Genomic DNA, 19,014 nt, shown 5'->3' on the forward strand with positions numbered 1-19,014 from the left:
TGAGTTAGACTGCGCCAGGAGAGAAAAACAACCTCAGCATCAACACAACCCTGTGGTTATTCCAGCAGAATAATGCTTAGAGAAATTCTTAATTTAGCTGTATTGTCATCTCGTGTCAAAATAATAATGCTGGTATATTTAAACAAACTGATCATCATCAAGTGAAAGCAGAAAGAAAATCTTCTAATTCTCTGTTTATTTCCCGTTTCGTAGTAAGTGCTTCCTCCACAGCGGTAAATACAGCCTGATCTCCGGTGTGCAGTGCCCGGTGTATGAGCGTTGCAGGCCGCTGATGTGTCTGGTAGGGTTGGAGATTCCTACGCTGAGCTACATTGCGCAGATTCCACCTGCATGACAGCAACCAGCAGCCGCAGAGTGGGAGAGGAGGAGACCCCAGACTGTCAAGTCAGCTGCAATAACATCGTAGAGCTTCCGATACGACTTTCAAAATAAAATACGCATAAAGGAACACGTAAGAATATTGTTGATTACCAAAATAAAAATTCTCCTGTCTGAACTGAACAGTGGTGGAATGTAACTAAGTAGCCTACATTTACTCGAGTAGCCTAGGCCTACTTTAGCACAAAAGCAAGGTAGGCTACTTGTAGCCTACACAGTGGTGTAAGTAGCCCTACTTATTATTAGCGCTTTTCAGGGTAGGCCTACTCAAAGACAATTTACACAAGTTCAAATTATTATAGAAAATAGCACACTATAACAAATTAAAAGCTATATGTTGCTGGGCAGAATTCAGATTCACTGTCCATCACATCAACAGTGTGTGTAAAGTAAAGACATCCAGACGCTCATTAGACGATGCTTCCAAATGACCCGCGAACTGAGGAACTTGTAATACATCTAACCGACATAGTTAATACGTTGCTGCGATGTATAGATTTCCATCATAATAAGACATCCAGATGCTCATTAAACGATGCTTCAGAATGACCCAGAATGATCAATTGCAGATAAAGTGATCTTTTGCATATGTAGTGGCGACGTAGCCTATGTGTGCTTACTGGGCAGATCATGTACTTATAAGTAAAAGTAGAAATTGTGTAGCCTAAGTTACGAGTAGGCTAAAAGGCCAGCATTCAACATTTTAGTTTAGTAGACTAAATGAAATAGCATCAAAATGTCGACTAGCTAGCCTACTTGAAGTACCCATAGGAAGTACCAAGCATGTAGTGGACTCGAGTAAAAAGTAGGCCTAAAAATCCTTCTGAAATGTAGACCTACTGAAGTAAAGGTACAAAGTTGCAGGAAATTTAATTACTCAAGTACCTCAAAACAAAAGTATGGTACATGAGTAAATGTAACTTGATGATACTTTTTGCTAATGTAGCCTATTATGCTACTTTATAAAGTGTGGTTTTAGTGGTACTTAGCCCACCTAAGAAATTAATAACATATTGGTTTCTGATGTTATTGATCCTACAACTTAAGCTTAGTGGCTGATATAATAGTTGTGTTTTAAATGTGCTTGGCTCAAGAGGCTGCAATGTGTGGAGAGCTGCACATACTGTATAGTATAGTATACGCATGCTCAAAACCGCACAAATTTGATGCCTCGCCTGTTGCCGCGCTGCGATTTGATTGGACCAAGTACAGTTGTTGTCATTGGCTCGTAGTCGGCTGCGGTAAAAAAAAACAAAAAAAACATGAAGGATGTGGATTATGGTCTACAGCACAAATTTAAAAGTCTGCTGCCATTTGAAGAAAAACGTGAGATTAAACACCTCGGTGCACACCAGCTGCGGGTTGTTGTTATAGCAAACCTCTGCTTAAAAATAATCACATATAATGTGGAGTTGTTCTCCAATACAAAATGGCTAACTGTTAGCTTGTCAGAAAAGAGTGTTTGGAAGGAAAGGTGGGCAAAAATGGGCTTTCAGGATCTCAAGCATCTTTCTGAGATTACCAAACATGAAAGCAGCAGGACAAGGTGGCGAAATTGGGCTTAACAACATTACCCAGTGTGACAGTGCATATTAACGGAGGAGTTGACTAGAACAGGTATGAGCCCAGTTGGATTATCACCTGTGTTAAACGGTAGGAAATGTGATAAAGCACATTATGTCAACTTGTGCACCATTCTTTTCCCACCTAAAAACGCCACTGCTGTCATCACTAACATACTTGCCAGGCTCTCTCAACATCTGGCTACCTATGAACTATAAAAGTCTGACCTATGTTTAGACCATTAAATAAACTGTCTGCGCACATATATATTATTAAATTAAAAAAAAACGTGTCATTTCTTTGTAGCCTACATCAGTTTAGTTTTACACCAAAACAGTCTTTGGCACAAAAACCAGCCCCAGCATAAACAGGCTATATAGTTCCATCCATTCTGTACTGTAAAGCAAGTATATCCATGCAGTATTAAATCTTTTACCAACACTCAATTTAAAGCTAAAAATGTCACTAAGAAGCTGTTTAGCTGCAGCAGAGTCCCTGTGGGGAGTCTAAAAAGTGTATTGAAGTATGACAGATGTCTGTGTTACTAAAGACTATCACATTACTCTAAATACACAGAGCCTACACACACTTACACCATATGTGGCTCTTAATGAAGGCTCTATCCCAGCCTACCCAGACTCAGTCCAGGCAATTGTTTTCTCAACAGGCCTGGACCTCCTCATGTGGAACCATGAGCACAGTGGCTGCCATAATTCATCAGGTTGAAAGCTCACAGTTATGAGACTGGTAGGCTGACGTATTGTTTTGGCAATAGTTTGGGGCAATAGAGATTATATGTTGTCAGTTAGGAAATTAAATAGGGTGTCTGGTAATTCTTTCCCCCCTGATATTTTTTTTATGGTTTAGGAGAAAAAGCATTTTAAAATTTGCTAACAAATCTATAGCTATCTGGAGATTGTTTTATCCATGTGCTAACAAATACACATGGCAAACAAGGTCTTTAACGTCCCAATTCCTACGCATGATGGAATAGAAGTATGTGAAAAAGAGGTCAGAATTAGAAAAGGATTTATTGCCAAGTAAGTAACAGTTAAGGAATTTGCCTTGGTGGTTGGTGCATACATAAACAAACAAAGTGATCATTAATATGAAATAAAAAATAAATACAGAAACAAATATACAAAATAGTTGTTTAACATAAGAAGAAAGGGGCTGAGTGGTTTAGTACAGAATGTGCAAAAATATATAGTATAGTAGTAACTGGCTGGTGTATAGTCCAGGATGTAGGTGGTTAATGCAAAGTGTTAGTGACTATGGGTGGTGGGGTTTAGAGCCAATGTCAGTGGGGGTCCGGGGCCTTGTTAATAAGGCTGACAGATTACAGATGAAACAAATCATGAAAAGGAATATCAATACTCTCAATTTTTGGGAAATTTGCTCTGCTTAGATTTCCTAAAGATGTTATGGGCTAACATATACAACTATTACACATTGGGACAGTACAAAGAGACATTCAGTTGTGTGATCTGCATTCAGAGAAGGCTTCTGGAGAGCTGAAGAGTTGCTTTTTACTACACACACTCACTCAAGCTGCCAGAGAGAAGCTGACTAAGAATGGAAATAAAGTGATGAGGTGGCTTAGAAAGGCAGAGGGCTTTCAGCTATAACACTAATTACATGTACAAGTGTGTCTCAGGGGAATAATGGATAAAGGGAGAATCTGCAGTAAAAGGGGGGGGCGGGGGTGGACATGTGCATTAAATAACAATACTTTAAAAGCAGGATTCAGGGTCTGAAGTGGATTAGGGCTGTTTTACTCTTTGTGATATGGCAGAAGAGCTACTGAGTCTTCAGTTTGACATGGAGAACATACAATATAATACTTAATCATTAAGTCCTTCCACTGTTAATAATGCTTTGGAACATATACAAAATAGTGAATGTGCATGCATCAAAGGCATTAATAACAGAGCAGAACTCAGTTTAGAGAGAAGGTATGAAGTCTGGATTAATAAGGCTTCCTGTGATCCTATGATCCTTTGTGTTTAGTGTCAAATCTCGTGAGGGGCCCCAAATTTCCCTACTATACTCCTGTCAATGTAAATCTAATGTCTCTGCAGAGAAGGATTTCAGAGAACTTTAATGCTGCGAGGTTGCCATCTTTGCTTACGTTCATACTGTTCACAATATACCCAGGAAGCATTTCCATTCTCATCCCTGACTGTCTGTATATTATTCTTCATCAGTTATACACTGTCCTTTGTGCCAAAAATTAAGACAAGCACCAAAACAATTAAGTAGGTTAACAAGGGGTTAGATTGAAGTATGTGGGACACATATCCTAATCCTACTTTACAGTGGATTCCTACTGCTAAAATAGAGGGATTATTAGGGGTCAACATCTTTCCCCATAATACATTTGTTTTGTCTCCTGGCTGCTTGGATGTAAAATCTATCATCTAAACTGGAGCCTTTATGAGCAAAATGCTGTATATTCTGTCTTTGGCTCGGAGGGTGCACAACCACACAAACAAGCATCTGTAACCATTATGTTACCATGCAATCAGCCTGGTATCCACGATGGCCACCATGGCAACGGTTGTCGAGAGGAGAAACTTTTCAGATTTCTGTACACCCACATAGTACAAATCGAAAAGGCTGCCCACGATGATCCATATCTGCAGTACCAAATACACATTATGCAACACACTCTGACAGTAACTCTGAATCTGTTTCAGGGGTAACATAGGTGGTTCAGCACTGTTCAAACCTGACTGAGGCATTTGTGTGTGGGTTTGGTTATTCTCTCTGTATTTGTGTGGGTATGCTCCAGGTTATCCAGTTTCAACCACATTAAAAACCTGCATGTTTATTAAAAGTACTCCTTTTCAATTTTATTTTTATTTTACCAGGGAAATGAATCACACTGAGATTACAATCTCTTTTACAAGTGAGCAACATAAAGGATACACTTTAGCTGACAAGAAATAACAGACAAACAGGGATGGACTGCAAAAATAAATAAGAAATAAAAACAGCACATTTTAAAAACAAGCGCAGACATGTTAATATATTTGATTTAAGTAGGACTTGAATTCCTCTCCGGGAACCATCACCTTATCGTGGTGGAGAGGTTTGTGTGTCCCTATGAACCTGAGGGCTGTGTTGTCTGGAGCTGTGTGCTCCTGGTAGGGTCTCCCAAGGCAAAGTGGTCTCAGGTGAGGGGCCAGACAAAGAATGGTTCAAAAACCCCCATGAAAAAACGAGGTAGAGATGGAGTGACCCTGCCCGGAGGAAGCCCGGGGCCCCCGTCTGGAGCCAGGCCCAGATGGAGGGCTCGTCAGCGAGCGTCTGGTGGCCGGGTTTGCCACGGAGCCCGGCCGGGCACAGCCCGAAAAAGCTACGTGGCATCCATCTCTCCAACCCATGGGCCCACCACCTGTGGGAGGAACCGCTGGGGTCGGGTGCGCTGCCACATGGGTGGCAGTGAAGGTCAGGGGGCTCGACGGACCAGACCCGGGCAGCAGACGCTGGCTCTGGGGACGTGGAATGTCACCTCTCTGTGGGGGAAGGAGCCAGAACTTGTGCGGGAGGTGGAACGCTACCGGTTAGATCTGGTGGGGCTTACCTCTACGCACAGTCTCGGTTCTGGAACCATACTCCTGGATAGGGGTTGGACTCTTTTCTTCTCCGGAGTTGCCCAGGGTGTGAGGCGCCGGGCGGGTGTGGGGATACTCACAAGCCCCCGGCTGAGCGCCACTACGTTGGAGTTTACCCCGGTAGACGAGAGGGTCGCCTCCCTATGCCTGCGGGTTGTGGGGGGGAAAACTCTGACTGTTGTTTGTGCATATGCACCAAACAAGAGTTCGGAGTATTCGGCCTTCTTGGAGACCTTGAATGGAGTCCTGCATGGGGCTCCAGTGGGGGACTCCATAGTCCTGCTGGGGGACGTCAACGCGCACGTGGGCAATCATGGAGACACATGGAGAGGCGTGATTGGGAGGAACGGCCTCCCTGATCTAAACCAGAGTGGTTGTTTGTTGTTGGACTTCTGTGCTAGTCATGGATTGTCTATAACGAACACCATGTTCGAACATAGGGATGCTCATAAGTGTACTTGGTACCAGAGCACCCTAGGCCAAAGGTCAATGATCGATTTTATAATCGTTTCATCTGATCTGAGGCCATATGTTTTGGACACTCGGGTGAAGAGAGGGGCAGAGCTGTGACCTGGTAAGCCCAAACGGGGAGTGCGGGTAAATTGGGAACGTCTGGAGGAGGCCCCTGTCCGACAGACTTTCAACTCACACCTCCGGCGGAGCTTTTCGTGCATCCCTGTGGAGGCTGGGGGCATTGAACCCGAGTGGACAATGTTCAAAGTTTCCATTGCTGAAGCTGCGGCGAGGAGCTGTGGTCTTAGGGTCTTAGGTGCCTCAAGGGGCGGTAACCCACGAACACCGTGGTGGACACCGGTGGTCAGGGAAGCCGACTGAAGAAGGAGTCTTTCCGGGATATGTTATCCCAGAGGACTCCGGAGGCAGTTGCAAGGTACCGAAGGGCCCGAAGGGCTGCAGCCTCTGCCGTGAAAGAGGCAAAGCAGCGGGTGTGGGAGAAGTTTGGAGGACTTTCAGTTGGCACCAAGGTGCTTCTGGAAAACCGTTCACCACCTCAGGAGGGGGAAGCGGGGAACCATCCAAGCTGTGTAGAGTAAGGATGGGACGCTGTTGACCTCGACTGAGGAGGTAATAGGGCAGTGGAAGGAGCACTTTGAGGAACTCCTGAATCCGACTAATACGCCCTCTATATTAGAGGCAGACCTGGAGGATGATGGGGGATTGCTGTCAATTTCCCAGGCGGAAGTCACTGATGTAGTCAAACAACTCCACAGTGGCAAAGCCCCTGGGATTGATGAGATCCGTCCAGAAATGCTCAAGGCTCTGGGTGTGGAGGGGCTGTCTTGGTTGACACGCCTCTTCAACATTGCGTGGAAGTCTGGGACGGTGCCTAAGGAGTGGCAGACCGGGGTGGTGGTCCCCCTTTTCAAAAGGGGGGACCAGAGGGTGTGTGCCAATTACAGGGGTATCACACTTCTCAGCCTCCCAGGTAAAGTCTACTGCAAGGTGCTGGAAAGGAGGGTTCGGCCGATAGTCGAACCTCAGATTGAAGAGGAACAATGTGGATTCTGTCCTGGTCGTGGAACAATGGACCAGATCTTTACTCTCGCAAGGATCCTGGAGGGAGCCTGGGAGTATGCCCAACTGGTCTATGTGTGTTTCGTGGATTTGGAGAAGGCGTATGACCGGGTCCCCGGGAGATACTGTGGGAGGTGCTGCGGGAGTATGGGGTGAGGGGGTCTCTTCTCAGGGCCATCCAATCTCTGTACGACCAAAGCGAGAGCTGTGTCTGGGTTCTCGGCAGTAAGTCGGACTCGTTTCAGATGAGGGTTGGCCTCCGCCAGGGCTGCGCTTTGTCACCAATCCTGTTTGTAATATTTATGGACAGGATATCGAGGCGTAGTCGGGGTGGAGAGGGGTTGCAGTTCGGTGGGCTGGGGATCTCATCGCTGCTTTTTGCGGATGATGTGGTCCTGATGGCATCATCGGCCTGTGACCTTCAGCACTCACTGGATCGGTTCGCAGCCGAGTGTGAATTCAATTCAATTTATCGCACCGTTGTGACGTGCCAGAAGGCAAAGCTCTCGATCTACCGGTCAGTTTTCATTCCTACCCTCACCTATGGTCATGAAGGCTGGGTCATGACCGAAAAAACGAGATCCAGGGTACAAGCGGCCGAAATGGGTTTCCTCAGGAGGGTGGCTGGCGTCTCCCTTAGAGATAGGGTAAGAAGCTCAGTCATCCGTGAGGAGCTTGGAGTAGAGCCGCTGCTCCTTTGCGTCGAAAGGAGCCAGTTGTGGTGGTTTGGGCATCTGTTAAGGATGCCCCCTGGGCGCCTCCCTAGGGAGGTGTTCCAGGCACGTCCAGCTGGGAGGAGGCCTTGGGGAAGACCCAGGACTAGGTGGAGGGATTATATCTCCAACCTGGCCTGGGAACGCCTCGGGATCCCCCAGTCAGAGCTGGTTAATGTGGCTCGGGAAAGGGAAGTGTGGGGTCCCCTGCTGGAGCTGCTCCCCCCGCGACCCAACACCGGATAAGCGGACGAAGATGGATGGATGGAGGACTTGAATTCAGTATGTGAAATAAAAACCTGCAGTTTTAGCTGATTTTACAAGTCATTCCATGAAGTTGGAGCATTGTAGCTAAAAGCAGTTTTGCCAAACTCTGTTTTAGTTTGTGGAACATCATACAGTATGTATCTACTTACAACACACCATTTCATATAATACACAGTGATGGGTAGAGTGCTTTGCATGCGTTCTTTGTGGAGTGTCTGTAAAACACATCTTTATAGTCTAAAACTGGCAAAAAGGTAGATTCAATCAGCTTTTTCTTGATTTTCTGTGTGAAGCAAGAACTGTTTCTGAAGTAAAAACCCAGCTTTAATTTCAATTTAGTGAGTAACTGTTCAATATGCAACTTAAAAGACATGTCTTCCTCCAATACAAATCCCAGGTATTTGTATGAGCAAACTAATTATATTGGCCTGCCCTGTAATGTGTGGAGCTAAGGCAGGGAAGGTCCAGGCTTACGAGTTCTAGAAAAAAACATGTATTTAGTTTTCTGATCATTAAGAACTAACTTTAATGCATGTAGATTGAGCTGAATATTTTCAAATGCTTTTTGTAGCTTTAAAATTGCTTCAGCAGGTGAGTTTGCAGAACAATAGATAATAGTATCATCAGCATATAAGTGTATATTTGCATTCATAACATTTTCACTGAGGTTATTAATATATACTGTAAACAGCAAGGGCCCCAGAATAGAGCCCTGTGGTACACCAGAGTTAACAGTAAGTTTCTCAGACATGTAGTCATTTAGAAGTACATGTTGACATCTGTTATTTAAATAGCTACTGACCCAACCTATAGCAGTATCAGAGAGGCCAATGCAAGCCAACAGTGATAATAAGATAGCATGATTGACTGTATCAAAGGCTTTTGTTAAATCAATAAATAATGCAGCACATGATTTACAATCATCTAGAGCACTGATTATGTCATTAAGTACTTTCATAGTAGCGGTGGCAGTACTATGATTTTTTTCTAAAGCCAGACTGAAAAAGAGATATATTATTATATATTTTATATTATATATTATAATATTATTACTAACCAGGAACTGTTTTAAGTGTTCACTGACGATAGATTCCAAAATCTTAGCTATCACTGATAATTTAGAAATTGGACGGTAATTGTCCAATTTAAATGGGTCACCACCTTTCAACATTGGTAAAACCAGAGCAGATTTCCAATCTTCAGGAACAATATTATGTTACAGTGATATGTTTAAAATATGAGTCAATGGGTCAGCAATGATTTCTGCTGCAAAAATTAAAAATATGGGCTCAATCTCATCAGGCCCTGCAGATTTACGAGTATCCAGTTTTTTCAGGGCCATTAATACCTCATGACTCGTAATAGGCGTAAAATTGAAACTAGGACTATAGTCTCCCCTTGAGTGACATACGTTTAAAAGATTTTGATCAGAAAATCCAATGAATATAGATCCAGCTGATACAAAATGCTTGTTAAAGAAATTTACCATGTCTGTTCTATCGGTTATTTGCCTTTCATTTATTGTTAGTTGGTTTGGGAAACCATTAGATGATTGTGTGGGGGACAACGACTTGATGGTTTTCCAAAACTTAGTTGGGTTATTTAGATTTCTTGTTGTTTAATTAAGATAAAACTCAGATTTTGCCTTGCGAACCAGGGCTGTACATCTATTTCTCAGGGCTCTAAAAGCCACCCAGTCCTTTTCTTGGTCAGTTTTTCTAGCTCTGGCCCAAGCTGAAAGCTTTCATGAAAAAGCTCAGACAGTTCATCAGTGAACCAAGGATTATCGCGGCCCTTCACTTTAAATTTCTTGATTGGTGCATGCTTATTCATGACCTTTAAAAATAATGTATGGAAATACTGCCATGCAGAGTTCACATTGGGTATTAAAAAAAGTTTATCCCAGTCACATGCAAACAAATCATGCAAAAAACCTTGAATATCAAATTTCTTAAAACTCCTCTTGTGACCTATGTGCTGATGGTCACTGCTGCTAGTTGTGATCCGTTCATGCAAACTCCTTCCTTTTCAGACAGGACTGCTGTTGTTTTCTGAACTGTTCAGAAAGCCTGGACCTCCTCCATCTTTGAGTAACTATTTGATTGAACTAACATCACTCTCCTGCCCCTATCCCTCCAACCTGTGCCCTCGTCGTACTCAGGACTGTGATGAACAGCTATCTTCTTTCTCCTCTGCTCTTCTCCCTGTACACCAACAGCTGCACCTCCAGTCACTAGTCCGTCAAGCTTCTGAAGTTTGCGGACGACACCTCCCTCATCGGACTCATCTCTGATGGAGACGAGTCCTCCTACAGGTGGGAGGCTGACCACCTGGTGACCTGGTGCAATCAAAACAATCTAGAGCTCAATGCTCTAAAGACAGTGGAGATGGTTGTGGACTTCAGGAAGAACCCAGCCCCACCTGCCCCCATCACCCTCTGTGGCTCCACAATTGACACTGTGGAGTCTTTCCCCTTCCTGGGAACTACCATCTCCCAAAACCTTAAGTGGGAGCTGAACATCAGTGTCATTCGGTCTGCAGAGAAGGTGATTGGCTGCAATCTGCTGCTGCTCCAGGAACTATACATCACCAGGACTCTGAAGCGTGCTGGAAAGATTGTGGCCGATCCCTCCCACCCCAGACACAAACTCTTTGAGACACTCCCCTCTGGCAGGAGGCTGAGGTCCATCAGCACCAAAACCTCGCGTCACATGAACAGCTTTTTCCCCTCCGCCACTAGCCTTATTAACAAGGCCCGGAAACCACCCTGACTCTCCACCCCTGGCTCTTCATGCCACTGTTCTCTCTCTCTGCTGTAATGCTCTTTGCTCTTTATTTATTTTTTTATTTCTATCTTTATTTTTAATTTAATTTAATACATACTGTGTACATATACTTATACTTATATTGTTTATACCTATACTTATATTGTTTAATATTCCATCTAGAGAATGTGTGACGTGCACCAACAACACCAAAACAAATTCCTTGTATGCGTTAAAAAACGTACTTGGCAATAAAACCCTTTCTGATTCTGACTTTTGAAGTCCCCCTCCACTCAAAACAAGAGTTGTCCTTGTTATTACTTACATTTTTGTTAGACCTTGACTATGCAGAATGATGTATGTACAGGTTTCAATTGTCAGTTTAAGACTTGTTTGAATGAACAGGAATTTGTGACTAGTTTGAAAGCCAAATACAGCCCAGTATGCATCTTACACAAGTGTGATGTGGAAACTTAAAACCTTCCGTGTGCACACTGAGAATGGACTTTTCAGGGAAGTAGTAGACAACTTGTATTGAGTATTTAACTCTTTTTTTAAGATTATGTTTTGGGCTTTTTCCACATTTAATTTGACAGGACAGCTAGGTGAGAAAGGGGGAAGACATGCAGGAAATCGTCACAGGTCGGATTCGAACCCTGGACCTCTGCATCGAGGCATAAACCTCTCAGTATATGTGCGCCTGCTCTACCACTGAACCAACCCGGCCACCTGAGTATTTAACTTTTCTGGATTTTGGATATGACATAACAGTTCTTCCTGGGTCTCACCAATTTGAACATATTTTATATTGGTCCTGTAAATTGCACTTATTATACAGTATAATCCTCCTTTACTTTTTTGTTATTGATTTGTTCCTATCTATGGCTAATATTGTACACCAGCTGTCAGAGGATTGCTGATCTCTCTTTGAATTATCTCTCTAACAGTCTTATGTGCTGAGGCTCTTTGGAGCTTTTCCCTGTGTTGTTAGAGAGCTTGCACTTGCCTGGGTACCACTTTTGATGTGGGTCTGTAAGCCCATAGAGACATGGCATGTGCTAGTCGGTTTAAAATACTTAACACCCTGTCCTTCTTGTTAGAATGTTTTATTAAAATCCAAGTTTACCCTCTGGTGGAAGAGTTTGGATTTGTATGCAAAACCATTCTAAAACAAAAACGTGTGTATCATGTGTGTTATCTGGTTTTACCAAGATAGCATTGTCACTTGCAGGATAGTGAGGATTCACAGTCAATGTTTGCTTTTGTTAAAGTTTTTTGCAGAGGATCTGCATATCTCCGTTAGGTATTTACATGTTTGGTCAACAGCTCATCATACAGCTGCATGCTTTTTTTTATTAGTTTAGAGTAGATTAGATTAAGTTGAGCTTTATTGTCATTGCGTGCAAGTACTGAGACAACAAAATGCAGTTTATCATCCAACCAGAAGTGTAAAAAGCAGTAAAGCGCAGAGTAATGTACCTGTATCGGGGTAAATAATAACAATATAAATAATAAAGTAGTAGGGGATAGTTAAGAATATTTAAAGATATACTGCATACGATATACGATATATACCTATTAATATGTGCAGAACTTATTTGTAATTAACTTATTTTTTATAATTAACTGGAATGTCATTGATTAAAGTAGTAGCTAACAGAAGTTTCATTGAGTTTCCTCCAGTGTTTCCCCAGTCGCATTGTTCCTGATGGTTCACATTCTTCTGTTGCCAACAGCTGACACAGGTAGGGACAGAGAGTAACTGAATCTTCAATCATCAATCATTCCCAAACAAGACTTAAAAAACCATTTTTTTTACAAGACATAAATAATATCATACTGTCAGAATGGACTTCAAGGAATGGCAGTTGGTGCTTTTGTTGAAGAGCCAAATAAGAAAAATGCGACAAAGAGCAAACCTTGTGATACAATCTCTTTTTGGAGAAAAAAAAAATTAAAAGAGATGATTACTAAGATTTCTGAATTTATGGATGATAATCAAAAAAGGGAGTTGATACAATAAAAAATGTGGGTAGAATATGTATCCATAGTTATACACTATTTTGCCCTTACACTAGCTGTTCCACTCCCTATAGTCACTCCCAAGCCTAACCTGTTTGACCTGTTTGCACCTGTGTGTCAAGAGTGGGTGGGTGAATTCTGTCGCTAGATAATAGATTCAACTGTAGGCTGAGGAGGACAAGGTATTTTCTTGCGCAGAATCGTAGGTAATATAAAATATAAGAAAGCAGTATTTCTTATTGTATTTATTGTCTTTTTTAAACAGCCGGTGGAGAGAAGGAGCAGAAGGCCATGGAGGCAGACAGCAAAGAGGACATTGAGTCTCTCATGGAGGACATGGACTACATCCCCGGCCACTTCCACCTGGACCTCAACCTTAACTGTGATCCCGTTGGGCCTGTGAAGCTGAGACTCAGGGACACTTACCTAAAACAGGAGAGCCTGCGAGGCGAGCTAGAGGTTGAAGCTGGATATCTACAGTACGCTGTTCGAAATCTGCTGGGTCTGCTGGCTTTTCACCTGGAACACTTGGACACAGCTGAAGAAATATTCAGGTGAGGATACACTGTCATTTATTAATTTATAAAGGCAGAATATTTCAAATATTCATTAAGCAAGAGATCTCGACTAGTGTGTGTTTTTAAAATGTCGTAGCATTCTTTACAATTGAAACACCACACAGGTTGAAATGTGTCTTACTATATATACAGTACTTAAACTCTGTGAGCTGACCAATAACCACCACATGGAGGACCTTCACAGCAGTGGAAAAGGCAGCACAAAAGCACAACCTGACCGTCTGCCAACTATAGTAAAAAACAAAAATCAAGACCATAAACTCACAGTAATCTTACACACTAGTTGACAGATTTAGAATGGCTGGGCCACAATTGCAGGAAGCTGCATAACAAACATACCATCTCTCTGTCTCTTGGCCTTTCAGAAGCATCTGTAAAGAAGACCCTGGGAACCTCAATGCCTGGGCCAACCTGGGCTACGTGTACGACAAGCTGGGGAGAGAGTTGGATGCAGGCGAGTGTGTGGAGAAAGTTTCCTACCTTATGGGCTTAGACGGTGGAGAGGCCTCTCAGGAAGAGACCAGGCTCCTGGCGGCCCGCTGCCTGGCTGAGCAGGCTTACGTTTATCCCTACGATGTGGAGATGGACAGTGAGGACGACCTGAGAGACAGACTGACGGCAGCATTGACACTATACAACAGAGCCCTGGACTATGGGGGTCAGCTGGTGAGATACATACAGTAATACTAAAAAAAATTTGCAAATGTTTTTTTATTGTATTTTAGGATTAACATGTAAATTGTAAATGTAAGGAGGAGCATTGAAACAATGACTCATAACCTTCCAACATTTCATTGGTTGGTATTCCATCCATGTAGTGTTGGTAATCCTTAGATATATATGATTAATTTCTCTTCTATGACTCATTTCACCTGCAAATTTTTACTGAAGTAATAGGATGTGGCTGTGCTCAGACAATTTTTATTTTTATTTTTCAAACATCTGTTTATTGTTTTCAGTGCATGTACATCATTAGAAGAAAACTTGATTACATGGGTTTAAGTTGCCGTTAGATGGTTAAGCTGTAATAAAAACACTTAATACTAAATATCTTTTTTTTTTTTTTTTTAAATAAAACACAATAACAGCACAGTGGTACAGAGGTAAGAATTAGAAATAACCTATGGCGGAATATTCACCCAGAGTCATACACCAGTCGTTAATGAGTCACTACGTATGTGCAGTAGGCTTGTGTAAACAAATATGATGTCGTAGTCTTAGTCAGGTATGGTCGAAAAGTTACATTTTCTCAAGTAAGAGAGCAAAGGCCCCCTTATCTAAGAAAACGTGTTTGAGTAGCCCCTAAATGTACATCTTATTTTCTCTAATTTAATATAGTGGCACGCATTTGGGATCCTCACCGCATAGCAAGATGCTCAGAAGATTTATGAATGAATATGAAACTTAGCTTACAATGACATGGATATAAAACTAAACTAAACAATGCTACACAGGACATGTACCTGAAGACTTAAATATGTATTCCTGCACAACAAATGTCATTTTATGACTATTAGTAAAGCATATTTGTTGTTTTTCAGCTACCAGTAGAGGAAAAACGAAGCTGGTCTTTTAAAATGGCAACCATCTATATAAGGTACAAAACAACATTATCACACGATAACCACTACACCACTTGATGTGTAATGTGTATTAAGTCATTTTCTCCCTGCAGACTGGACCAAATAGTAAAAACCAAAGAGGACTCTGAATACTCCAGACTCCCTCACTACAATAAGGGACTGAAGCTTCTCAAAGAAACACTAGAATCTGAGAAACCACAACACAAAGGTAAATATGTTTCTAAATTATTGTTTCTCTATGAATACATATGTTGTACATTTAGAGGCATTAGAGTAGTGCAGCTAAGTAAAACCTGGGGAAAAAAAACTGATTCGAAGCTCTCCCCTCAGCTCTTGCCTGGTGTTACGTTGGCATCATGTTGGAGAGGAAGGAAGAGTTCACCACTGTGCCCATGTCTATACATGACTGTGGCTACTCAGCCTCTGATCCACTATCCTGCTATGGAACTGTAAGTTAACTCACACATGTAGGCCTAGTCCACACCTACACTGGTATTTTTTCTTTTTTTTAAACATAGCTTTTTTTAATACCTGTCACCTTTTTACCCCATTTGAATGAACTTCTGCATTGTGTCTATCCCCACCAACAACCTGTTTCAAATTGAAAAACACACATTTACAGAAATAGATCTGTTTTAATAATAAGGTCAAGAGATTTCATTTAATTTATTAATATTTCCATATTTTCACCATAACATACAATATAACTGTCTGTGTCCTCAGGCCATAAACCTGGCCAGTGATGACGCATTCACCCTGAACCTCCTGGCAAAGGTCTTCTTTCTGTTGGGCAAACATGAGATGGCCACAGGGATCTGCAACATGGCCCTAAACGTGCTCCCAGACCCAGAGCTCAACTGGCAGGCATACTGCACCCGCGCCAAGGTACTGCAGCCGGTCAAGTCAGCGCCAAAATCAAGCTGGCAAAACTCAGTCAATTACCATTTGAAATCCCTTTAATGCTTGAGAATTTGCATTCATTTAAACTGTCTGAAAGATGCACAGCATTCACATATTCGTACTGAGCTGGTGTTAACTATAAATGGTTATTTGTGCACTGTATTTGTATTTAGTTTATGGGGGAAAAGTTAAGTTTATACTCCTATTGCATAAAGTGATCATTTCTATACATTTGATAAACAGAAAGGTCTATAGTGCAAGTTTTTCATGTACAGTACCAGTCAAAAGTTAGGACATGCCACTCCTATTCAACTGAATGAGAAAGCGTGTCCAAAGTTTTGACTGGTACTGGACGTTTTCCTTTTAGATCAATATGATGCTCTACGCCAGGGACCTAGAGAAGGCTAAACATGGTCATGGTGGAATCCCAGACCGACAGAAACTAACTGAGGCCAGAAAAGACTTGGACAAGGTCCTGACTGTACGTCCATGTCTGCGGACTCACCTGGAGATGGCACAGGTAACAACACAAACTACTAATGGGCAATATATAGTGATTTTCTACAGCAATAGGGTTTTTTTTAAATCTATGTCTGTCCCTTTAGGTGTACTACTACATGGGTGTAGATGCACTCCAGGAGAGTCTCTTGGTGGATGAGGGAGCAGTGAACAGTGCGATGGTGAGTCTGTCCCATGCCCTACAATTTGAGCTGGGTGATAGCTTGCCGGAACTCCACGTGCTCAGAGGACGCTGCCTCCTGCTGAAGGGGGAGGAGCAGAACGCTGCAGACTGCTTCAAATTGGCTGTGGAGTTAGAGAGACCAGGGAGCACAGACACCACAGCCCTGTGCTGCCTCCTACAGGCACTCTTGAAACTGTTCATGCAGGGAGGCCCTGACCCAAGCTTAGCCACCACCCAGCTGGAGCTGTGGGTGCAAAAGGCTGAGGAGAGGTACCCTGAGGACATTGTGAAGTCTGAGCTGAGGTGCCTTTACAGGACGAACACAGCAGAGGTCACAGAGTTATCCAGGGCTCTGATCAGGACAGGCAGACTGGGCCTAGTGAGGAGGCTTCTGGAAACAGTGGTGCCTAAACAGCTGGTTAAGAAGAGACCAATGGCTCGATCTTTCTCCTGTACATGAAGCAAATATGTGACTTTAGTAGACATACAGGTGCATGACCTAACCAGAACAGACATGCAGTAATTAATTAACTTCTTGACAGCATTTCACAGACAAAAATGAACGGCAGCGGTGTACTGTATTTTTTAAAACTGTGATTCTTCTATTATTAACTTGCATGTTTTTGTTTTTTTAAGGGACAACTTTTAGAAAGGTTAGATCTACAGAGAAACCTACAGTTACAGTGTTTAAGCACACAAGGATATTCCTTTCAAGCTTGCTTTGCAATGCAAAATATCTTAGAAATCTTTGAGTTTCTGTGTAAAATGAGATGACCACGGCCTTTGAGAGCATTGCTGAATTGAAAAAAAGAGTGGTTGTATGTATTAATAATGATATGGCTGTGGAAAGGATGCCCTGTTGGCTCTTCTACAGTGGCTGTCGAAATGACACAAGTAGTTATTGCTGCATAGTAATATTTAAATCATGTCACGCTACCTCTCTTTGATTGGGGATATTTCAATGCTCTACCACTGTTGACCAGCAGATAGGGGTATACACCATTAGGTTTTGCCTGGTTCATGAAAGGTTCTGTTTTTGGCTATGAATATAAGACTAGTTTTTGAATCACTTGTCATGTAGTATTTGGTCTTGGTCTAAAGTCATTTGACAAATTAAATTAAAAACTGGAATAATTTGATACAGAACAACAGGAGCCACTGAATGGTTTGAGTATGGATATGCTTTGGCTCTCGCAGTCACCTCAGCCACAACTGCAGAATTAATGTATAATGATGGGATGTCTTCCTCTAAACACAAAAACAAATACAGAGAGAGCTGGGGTTATTTCCATGGATCTTTATTTATTCTCTACACTTATATTTTAAGTAACAAAAGATGGCTGCAAGATGAAAGAAAACATTCTATCAAAGTCCTGTTCTGGCATTTTCACCTCAAACCATCCTAAAATGATATTGGGTCATTAATGCAGATATTTTTTTGTGGAAGAGCCAACATTTTACATGGCTGTATTGTTAGCAAGCTATGTAACTGATCTACATATGTTACATCATTGCATTGTGCATGTTCTAATCTAGGTACAACATATCTCTTTGATAGCCTGGAAATCCAGACCCAAATCCGAAAGATTAAGGGTCTGGCATTGAGTAATGAAAATGGCCCAACTCGAGGGGCAGCACCAAGCATGCGTTTGAAAATCACACTGCACGCAATTGGATAACACTACGACCAATCACAACAATACACGGGGTGACGTATCTCTTTGATAGTCTGTAAAAGAAATTGCTGGGATACCTCTGTTTGCTGTGCCTTTCGTAGCCTTGTTATTCAGGATTGCCATTAGACAGAAATATAGAATCAAGGTATGACACCCGTAAAACACTGATTTTATGTCAAAAATAAATTTCTCTGCTGCAAAAGTATATGCAGGTGGGTCACCACATACCTTATACCACCAGAGGATATTTTTTAACTTGACATGAATGTAGGTGTCTCCAGTCATATTTTATATGTTGAACCTTATTCCTCTTTTCAGGGTATAGAAGTTATTGAAATATTTTGCTTTGGAAAACTGTGCCAATGGAGAAATATTTCAAATGAAACACATGAAAACGTCATGTCATGGAATGTATTTTTCTACAACCAAGGAATTGCAGAAGTCCTACCAGTGAGTCAAAAAACTACCCATGAAAATCATGTGCTGTCTTTTTCACTCTCTTTAAATAGTTACAACATTTCTTTGGAGCTCAGTGTCTCACTGCTTTGCCACACCTGTATTAATATTAAAAAACAAGGGAGATGCCCTGTTGTTTTTACATCTATTTGCATAAAGATTCTGGTTCTGCAGCATTGTTAGTGCTTAAGTGCCCAATATTTACTTTCTGTGTGGAGTTTGCATGTTCTCCCAGTGTTTGCATGTTTTTTTTTTTC

General features: G+C 42.1%; 1 protein-coding gene across 2 annotated transcripts; it reads left to right on the forward strand.

Annotated features, from left to right (window-relative positions):
- The first annotated feature begins 349 nt into the window (after positions 1 to 349).
- ttc22 (tetratricopeptide repeat domain 22) lies at positions 350 to 17,694 on the forward strand. 2 transcript variants are annotated; one of them, XM_031283819.2, is made up of 9 exons: positions 350 to 472; positions 13,148 to 13,436; positions 13,826 to 14,126; positions 15,002 to 15,057; positions 15,136 to 15,251; positions 15,374 to 15,492; positions 15,767 to 15,928; positions 16,311 to 16,463; positions 16,549 to 17,694. In XM_031283819.2, the coding sequence occupies exons 2-9, from the start codon at positions 13,174 to 13,176 to the stop codon at positions 17,083 to 17,085; spliced, it is 1,707 nt and encodes a 568-aa protein (XP_031139679.1). In that variant the 5' UTR covers positions 350 to 472; positions 13,148 to 13,173; the 3' UTR covers positions 17,086 to 17,694. The 2 variants fall into 2 exon arrangements, with proteins under 2 accessions (XP_031139679.1, XP_031139678.1); XM_031283818.2 differs by lacking the exon at positions 350 to 472 and adding an exon at positions 12,978 to 13,064.
- Positions 17,695 to 19,014: the final 1,320 nt, after the last annotated feature.

Source organism: Sander lucioperca, chromosome 11 (assembly GCF_008315115.2).
Source record: "Sander lucioperca isolate FBNREF2018 chromosome 11, SLUC_FBN_1.2, whole genome shotgun sequence".
NCBI lineage: Eukaryota > Metazoa > Chordata > Actinopteri > Perciformes > Percidae > Sander > Sander lucioperca.